General features: G+C 37.2%; 2 protein-coding genes across 2 annotated transcripts; both read right to left on the reverse strand.

The window, feature by feature from the left end:
- Positions 1 to 1,364: 1,364 nt before the first annotated feature.
- On the reverse strand, positions 1,365 to 2,032 carry LOC132143055 (fibroblast growth factor-binding protein 1-like). The gene has a single exon (XM_059553215.1). The coding sequence runs from the start codon at positions 2,030 to 2,032 to the stop codon at positions 1,415 to 1,417; it is 618 nt and encodes a 205-aa protein (XP_059409198.1). The 3' UTR covers positions 1,365 to 1,414.
- A 3,093-nt stretch (positions 2,033 to 5,125) lies between these two features.
- Positions 5,126 to 7,576, reverse strand: LOC132143280 (fibroblast growth factor-binding protein 2-like). Its single transcript, XM_059553400.1, is given in 4 exon segments — positions 5,126 to 5,399; positions 5,856 to 6,669; positions 6,671 to 6,769; positions 7,565 to 7,576. Coding segments are annotated over 3 exon segments (909 nt in total). The 3' UTR covers positions 5,126 to 5,399; positions 5,856 to 5,871.
- Between the last annotated feature and the right edge of the window lie 737 nt (positions 7,577 to 8,313).

Here is an 8,313-nt window from a genome sequence, read left to right on the forward strand (position 1 = left end):
CTGTTACAAGGGCAAAGTATCAATGCCGAGTTCCAGCTTCTATTCTCAGATTACGTAGGTCAACACACACACACACACTTCCATTTTTTATGGGGACTCTCCATAGGTTTAATGGTTTTTATACTATGCAAACCGTATTTTCTATCTCTTTACCTTAACCCTACACCTAAACCTAACTTTCTGCATTTTTAGAGAGAGAGAGAGACCTGTTTGAAATCTGTGGTTACCTTATCTCTTCCGCTGCTCCACAGACAATGAAATATGAATATTATGATCTGACAACATTTTCAAAAGCTTATCATGAACAGGAAGTTTCTTATGGTTAAAATTTGGATGTTTATCGCTCGTATGGCTGATTATATGTTTGTGATTTTTACTATATTATATCATTTTAAAGTTCCCAAATGAAAATCCAAATAAAAATGCTGTTTTTGTTAATTCTGCACAAAAAAAAAAAAAAAAAATTGTAATAAGCATGTAATACACACATGCCTTTAATTTTTAAGTGAGCCTGAAGACCTTAATTAGTTGCTTCAGGTGTGTTTGATTAGGATTGGACCTAACTTTGCAGGACAGTCGATCGCCAGGAGCAGGACTGGGCACCCCTGGTGTAATAAATGAAACATCTTGTGGTCATTTCACAAGAATGGGGTGTCTTTTAACACAGTTACATAAAAATATTTATTTTGCATGTCATAAATACAGTTACAATGCGATGAGTCTTGTATTTTACAGTAGACTGACGAAGTAGGCTACATTTGATGTGTAACAACATCTGGATACTAAAACGAGACGATTCTGAAGGTGATAGTGAGGATGAAACATCATCAAATGTATTATTATGAGAAACAAATACATATTTGCAAATTTAACTGTTAAAGCACAAAATTAAAAATTAAAACAAATATTTATTTTTTATTATTTAAAGGGCCTTTTTAAAAATCAAATTCATTGAAAGATATAAAACAACTGATTTATAGCCTAATATCCATAAAAGTATAGCAACAAAAAGCCACTGGTGTCGTCGCACCCTAAGGGCCTGTTTAATATTTTCTCTTTGAAATAAAAATATCTCCAAACATCTAAATGATTTACTTTTCCTACACCCCTTAAAATGCCCCTATAATAAATAAATAGAAACGTATTCAACATAATATAAATAAACTATAGACTAATATCACTAATATCCGATTAAATGTCATAATTAAAAACTGTAAATGTGTCAAGAAAAAATTTAGTGCCACTATGGTCATGGCAAAACTACAGGTGGTGGGAACAAGCGCATCTTGACCCACCTTCTTAGCTGTCAGAATCAGTACAGTACATTTTTGTGTTTACAATATAAAAAAACACCTTTATAGCCTATAACAGTACCCACAAACGCATACATACACGTCAAGTAAAGCGCGCGCGCTTAGCAGTCTCCGCTCTGGATTACAGTGAAGAGAAACGTGCAGAGACTCGCCCAGGAATCTCCGCACTTCTCTTTAGCTACCGCGCTGTGGTCAATGTGCTCCGTGCACTTTAGCTTAGTGTCCGGAGGCGTTGTGTTCGTGGCTGTAGGCGTCTTCTCTGTCTTCGGGGGTTTAGCTTGTGACGTTTCGGAGAGTTTGAAATGCGCATCCATCGGCGCGCGTTTACACATACCCGCTCGGATCAATGCGCGCGGATCCGCGCAAAGTTTTTTCATTTTTTTAACTGATCTGGCGATCTGTTTCCAATAGCCCTCGGGATTAGACCCATATTCGGTGCACGTCGATGGCTTGGCAGTATATTTACAGGTGAATCCATTCCCGTTTCCAGGCTTGCATGTAACAGTCATGGTGTACTTGTCCTCTCCGCGTGCCACCCACGAACACTGCGCCTTGTCCTTGGTTGTGAACTTTCCTTTTTGTACGGAAATGTTATTATCACCTCGACTCTCCTGCCTCCTTCCTTTCCTCCTCGTTCCCTTGATGCTTTCCGCAGTGAAGATGAGCTGTGAAAGACATGCGAAGAACAGCAGGAGCGCGAGAGTCCCACGGAGACACATTTCCTTCAGTGACGCAACGATCTAAGAAATATTAATTTTGAGATTAAATACGATATTATGTCATTTTTGGCATTTTAAAAGATAAGAGGCTTGTAGTAAATAGGTTATATCTTTTTATAAGGTAAAAATATCTCATATAAGACTTTGATTTACATCAAAAGTTAATCGATCTTACCAAACAGAGTTGCGAGGATAATGATGAGATTACTTGCCTAGTTTACGTCAAAATGAACTCACTCGTAGTATTTATGTCAAGTGACACACCCACTTACAACAGGACGCTCGGATTCTTACACATGAGAAAAGCCCTTTATTAACGAGCTCTTGCACACATGCAGGAATCCACTGCTCACGTCATTCATATATTTGCATTTTTAGAGGGTGCTGAACTAAAAGATAGGAATTGCATAGCTGTCATGTCGTTGGGTCTGGGTCTTTTTTTTATCCCTTGAGTTTACGTAGCCTACCCCAGTTTTTGTTTTTGTACTGAGCTTATGCACCTCCGATTTTGAGTGAAACCAAAAGCTTTGATTGGGGATATAGGCAATGTTCACCATAATGTTGAAAGAAGCCAAGATTGAATCCAATATTTGTTGTTAATATAGCATAATGACAATCCTCTTGGGTAAAATCGAACAGAACACAACATAAGGGTTATTAAAATATTAATGTAGGTGTTGGTTCATGCTAAAAAAAAAAACTAAATTTAATAAAAATTTGATTATGGGCCCAGAACCCCTAAAACTGAGAGCAAGGTACTACAACTGTAAAACGGATACAAACATATTGCATTTGGATGTTTGCCAATAATTTACAATTATATGAACTCCAGTAATAAAAAAAAACTGTAAATCATTGCAATTTGCCTGTAAATACAACACTTCAGTTCACAATTGAGGTAATAATTCATTTGACATTTTTGGCAGATGAGTCAGACAGATAGCAGCAGATGTAAGAGGGGGCAGCAAAAGTTATTCATTCTTTTCAAAGTGTATATGGTATTGTGTGTATGGTATTTATTTTATTTATTTTATTTTTTTGGGTGCCGGGCTTCCAAACAGCTGGTCCCCTTGGGCCTCACAAGACCACAACCTGTTCATGAATTCCATGTATGTAAGAGTCATTTTTAGGTATGCTCCATGGCTGCATATGCTTAAAACCATTATGCTTGTGTAATATGTCCTGGTATGTAAAAATGTTTTGTTAAAGGGTCATTGTGAGTATGCACTCATGTGGTAGGTGTGAGGGGTCCCATGTGATTACGTCTTTGTGGCCTAATTCTATAGCTTAACAACCAATCCACCCCCTCTCTCTTAATATCAGTTTAAGGTGCTTTATTGATTATTTGTTCATATTTCATTTACACACACACACACACACACACACACACACACACACACACACACACACACACACACACACACACACACACACACACACACACACACACAGTGTAAAGTAAGTAATAGTACAACAACAGTAGTGCAAAAAAATAAACATAGAAATTCATGAAATGTTACTTACATTAAGTGTAACTTATGGAATGTTAACTGGAGTTTAATGAATTTAGTTCACTGAAGGGGAGGGGGTTAGAAAAGGGGTACAGAGAGACAGAAAGCCAGACTGAGAGTTAAACAATGTATTAGTATATGAATTAAGGTTTTTACATCGTTAATTATTAACTACATTTGAAATAAAATTAGTCAAAATTTAGTAGAATTATAGTTTTGATTTAATCATGAACAATGAGTCATCCATGAAAGTCAAATTTCCTTGTGCATCTTCATTACTTATTTACCAAGGGATCAAGAGATGAAGAGAAATTTTACAACCAAGCGATATTTTCTTCGTAGTTATAGCTAGATCAGTGTGAGTTATCTGTAATGTATAATGATCTCTCACACATGCATTGATAAAGCCAAATGTGCATTGATGAGTCTGACGGTTTTTATTGATACTGTGCGTGTGTCTGGTGGAGAAGCTCATGAGTTCATCTTGAAATTCCTTCACAAAAATGGTTTGGTGCTTATTGATTTGGTGACCATTATTACACTTTATTACCAATTTTACAGATAGGGTCTGGGCTGAGTTAGCGTATGTGAGATTACAGGTTTTTGCAAATTTGCTTAGTTAAAAAAATATATATATATTGTTGGACTAATAATATTTTGCTAAATGATAGTATAATATGGATAATGAATTAATGAGGCACTTCTGCCTCACTGAAGAGGCTGGGGTACTTAAGGCATGAGTTGTGTCTGAAGGGTGTGTTTGTGTTAGGCAGGTGTGTCAGCTTCCAGTTGTGCAACATATTCAAATCATAATATTTTGATTACAGGGATCAAAGAGATTTGAGCTCTTTGTAATACAAATGTTTGCTGAGAGCTTATGGAAAATACTATAAAAAAAAGAAACATTCAGAAGATTAGAAATTTTGACATTTAGAAATTCCAGTGTGTCTTTGTAGCTCTAGGGTTTAAGGTTTGGCTGATTAGCACAGCCCAATTAGATGACAACCAGGATTCTTGTTTAATTATAGCATAATAGATGTTTTACCAAAGCTCCGATTCTATTTTGAGGGGTTGTAAAATTGCGGCCTTTTACAGGACCTCCTTTAAAAAACCCATTAAATTCATATTTGTTTTGTAACCAGTTAATCTGAGTCTTTATAAATGACATGTATCATTGCCCCCTAGTGGTGATGATGTGCTCTGACACGTTGAGTGAAACAAAAATCATGCTTATTTCAGTTGGGTTTGGAACTGCACTCCCTCCCCCATTTTTAATGATTTTTGTTTGTTAATATTAACTTGGAATCTTTGCTAATCGAATTATACCAGCTCAGGATTTTTTTTCTGATAATTTTGTTGTAAATTAACATGCAACTATAACGTGGGATTAAGAGACCATTATTGTGACAATATATTCTAACACAATGTTCTTATGTGCATCACTGCATGTCTACTTCATTGCATTATCTACTTTAATATGAAAGCAAGCACAAAAAAAGTTTAAAAACGGATTTTTATTCAGACACAATACATAGAATTAAGAACTATGTTTTTTATTAAACAACATATTAAAAATTTATTTCTTTCATTCCTGTTGTCTCAGCATGTACACTGCCTCGCACCAAAAAACACACAAAACCACAAAAGTATAGTCATAACCACATTTCCGCACGCCCACACACACACACACACACACACACACACACACACACACACACACACACACACACACACACACACACACACACACACACACACACACACACACACACACACACACACACACACACAAGCCGTCTCTGGAGAAAACACTTTGCCGGTGGTCAGACAAATAAAAAATTTCTGACACTATAGACCTACAAAGAGGAGAAAAGATTAAAATATGAGCAACAATGGATAGAAAAAATACACTTCTATAATCAATTTTATTGGAGCTATTTTGGGACAATGCGGAGGTGTAACATAAATATCCTGTTGAAATTTGGAAGGTGCTGTGTGTGGGTGTAAAGCAGCGGTTGATTATTCATTAAGTCAGCTTTCTGTTTACTTTCCACTGCATACATCACAACTTTTCATGCTAAAAAGCTTCTGAATTGCATTCTTTCATGTGCTGAATACATACTGCTAGTCTTGTACTAGTCCTCAAGCCAAAGTTAACAATTACAGCCAGCAGTTGGTTTTACGTAAAATACTACCTGCAGTTTGTACATCAAAGTAGCTAGTTTATTTTCACTAGTAAGTAGATCTTTCTTGCACATGAGTTAGTTTCCACAAACACTGACTAGATATTTACTATAAAATGATGTGCCTACCAGAGGTGGTGATGAATTAATTTTGGAACCAGCTAATGAAGTATGCGCAGACGCCCTGGAGACTCTTCCAGCAGTATTCCTCTGCCATCTTGGTTGCTTGACTCTCGTCTGCCACAGTGGGTCTCGCTGTGATGGTCTTTACAGGTTTACGTGGTAGAACAGTCTTTGTAATGGCAGGCTTGACTGGTTTGGAGGCTGGTTTGGCTGGTTGCTGGGGTTTAGGCTGCTGTTTTGAGCTTGGAGGTTTGGTAGGGGCGATGCTGGACTTGATCTGCTGCTGTTGCTTTTGCTGGTTTGAGGAAGCCTGGGTAGGTTTTGGGATGGAGATTTTGGGCCAAGAGGCATGGAACGCCATCTGGACCTCATCTGAGGCAGAGCGGCATATATGAGGCTTGTAGACCCGTGGTCCCTGGCAGGCGTTGTGAAGCTTCCTCAAGTCCCACATTATCTGAGTAAAATAATGCCGAGGGTTGTTGCTATATGCTCTGCATAGATTAGGTTTGCCCAAGAAATCACACCAGTATGACTTGCCCTTGCTCTTGCAGGAGATACGCAGCTTGGTGAAGTTGGTCTTTCCGGAGATCACCATGGAGCAGCTATCTTTTGCTTTGGTGTTGAAACGAATGGGCTCATCCCAGATGCTTCCTTTCTGCGGCCGCTGCTGTCGGCTGCTTTGGGTGCTTTCGATGTGGTTGATGCTGTTCCCCTGGTTACTGCTGTTCTGAGCCTGAGTGTTAGTGGCCCAAATAAAACAGACCAGAAGTAAAGCAGTACTGCATACAGCTCTCATGATGGAGGTGTAGAAGGGACTCAGTGAAGGTGTTAGAGGTGCAGGCTGGCTTTATAAATACAAGTCCCACAAAGGGGTCTTTGAGCAGGGCAGAATGTATACATCCCTCCAGACTGGGGGGCCTCTAGTCTCCAGTCTGAAGCTGCCTGAAAGAACTAATTGTAGGAATATTAGGAGACGTGTGTGTGATCATCATTTAGTTTAGATGGAACTGGAGTGTAAGTGATTTGGAGAGTACATCGTTTTGTAAGTGTGAAAAAAATCACCGGCTAGTTTTGTCTGGCTTGGTATTTGCAACCTAATCTCACAGGAAAACATAATAAAGTGGCAATTTTGTATGAATTTGTACAAAATCACACGACGAAACAAAATAATAACGTACCATTCTTAGGAAAAAAGTATGAAGGTCCAACCCTAAACTTAATCATCGCTGGTTTGTAAGCATATTGTATGAAAACGTTCAAATAAGATCATAGGAATAAATTCCATACAAATTAGCCACCAAAATGTAAAATAGTTACAAGCTGCTATGAGATTGTGTTGATCTTTGTGTAGATGGTTTTGTGGTTCGTTTTCCATAAATGTGTGTTGATGGTTTGAGGTGAAGGATATGGGAGTGGTTACATTCATGGATATTCATGGTCTTCATTATATAATCATACATGCTAACATAAGCGGGCTATTGACTATTGATGTAAAAGACGTTTTAGTTTTAGGAGAAGATACAAGGAGAGTAATTCACCTGGAACTCATTTATGTTTTGCCGACTTTACCGTCAACCAATGCGGTTAACGTCTGGTTTACGTGAAGTACTACATGTTCTGAAATTTAGAATAAAAGAGTGCGTCGAAAGAAAAGTTTTGTGCATATGTGTGTTGTTTTTTAGAATGCTGCCTTTACAACATACTGCAAAACGTACCTTTCTGTACATTATTCTGCATGTGAGTGTTCTAACAACCTTGTATTAACTTAAAGACAAAATGTGGGTGGTCAGTGTAGCACTCATGTCTGTTGAACCCTTTAATTAAATTTTGTAAACTTGCAACAGCAATAAAAAATAAACAGTGCTTATTAAATAAATAAAAAAAATGTATCAATGTAGCCTATTGTACAGTAAAATCATGCACTGCATTTTAGCAGAGAAAAATGAACATAATTTGGGCTTCCGTATTTAGGAGACTTAAAAATGTAAAAATATAAAGAGCAATTAAAAAGGAAGCTTTTCTAAAGAGCATTTGACAGTGTGTAATACATTTTAGGGCTAATGAAAGCTCAGCAATTGAGATTGAATAACAAGGTAACAATAAAGAAAACTTTAATATATATTTTTATATATATACACCACCACTCAAAACTTTGGGGTGTTTTTATTTGATCAAGGTGTTCAACCTGTGAAAGGGGAGGCTTATTGGATCCACAAATTGAACACTTGAACTACAAATAGTTTAAAAGTGGAGGTTTTTTTATGATGTGTCCCAGGTTGATGTGTATTGGGTTGAGATTTTTATCAATGTAACATGAGTATCTATGTGTTGTGACAAAGTTTGTTGAATATTTATAGTTGCTGTGTAAGGATTTTGTGCTCAATATTTTCTGTTTAGTCAGACCTGATTTTTTATTTATTCTAAAACATAGCAAGGATACTATTTCCCTACTGTCTTTGTGTTA

The sequence above is a fragment of the Carassius carassius genome, chromosome 7 (genome assembly GCF_963082965.1).
Source record: "Carassius carassius chromosome 7, fCarCar2.1, whole genome shotgun sequence".
In the NCBI taxonomy this organism is placed as follows: domain Eukaryota; kingdom Metazoa; phylum Chordata; class Actinopteri; order Cypriniformes; family Cyprinidae; genus Carassius; species Carassius carassius.

Excerpts from the sequence above, each read along its gene's own strand:
- LOC132143055 (XM_059553215.1), bottom strand. The coding sequence starts at position 2,032 with ATGTGTCTCCGTGGGACTCTCGCGCTCCTGCTGTTCTTCGCATGTCTT.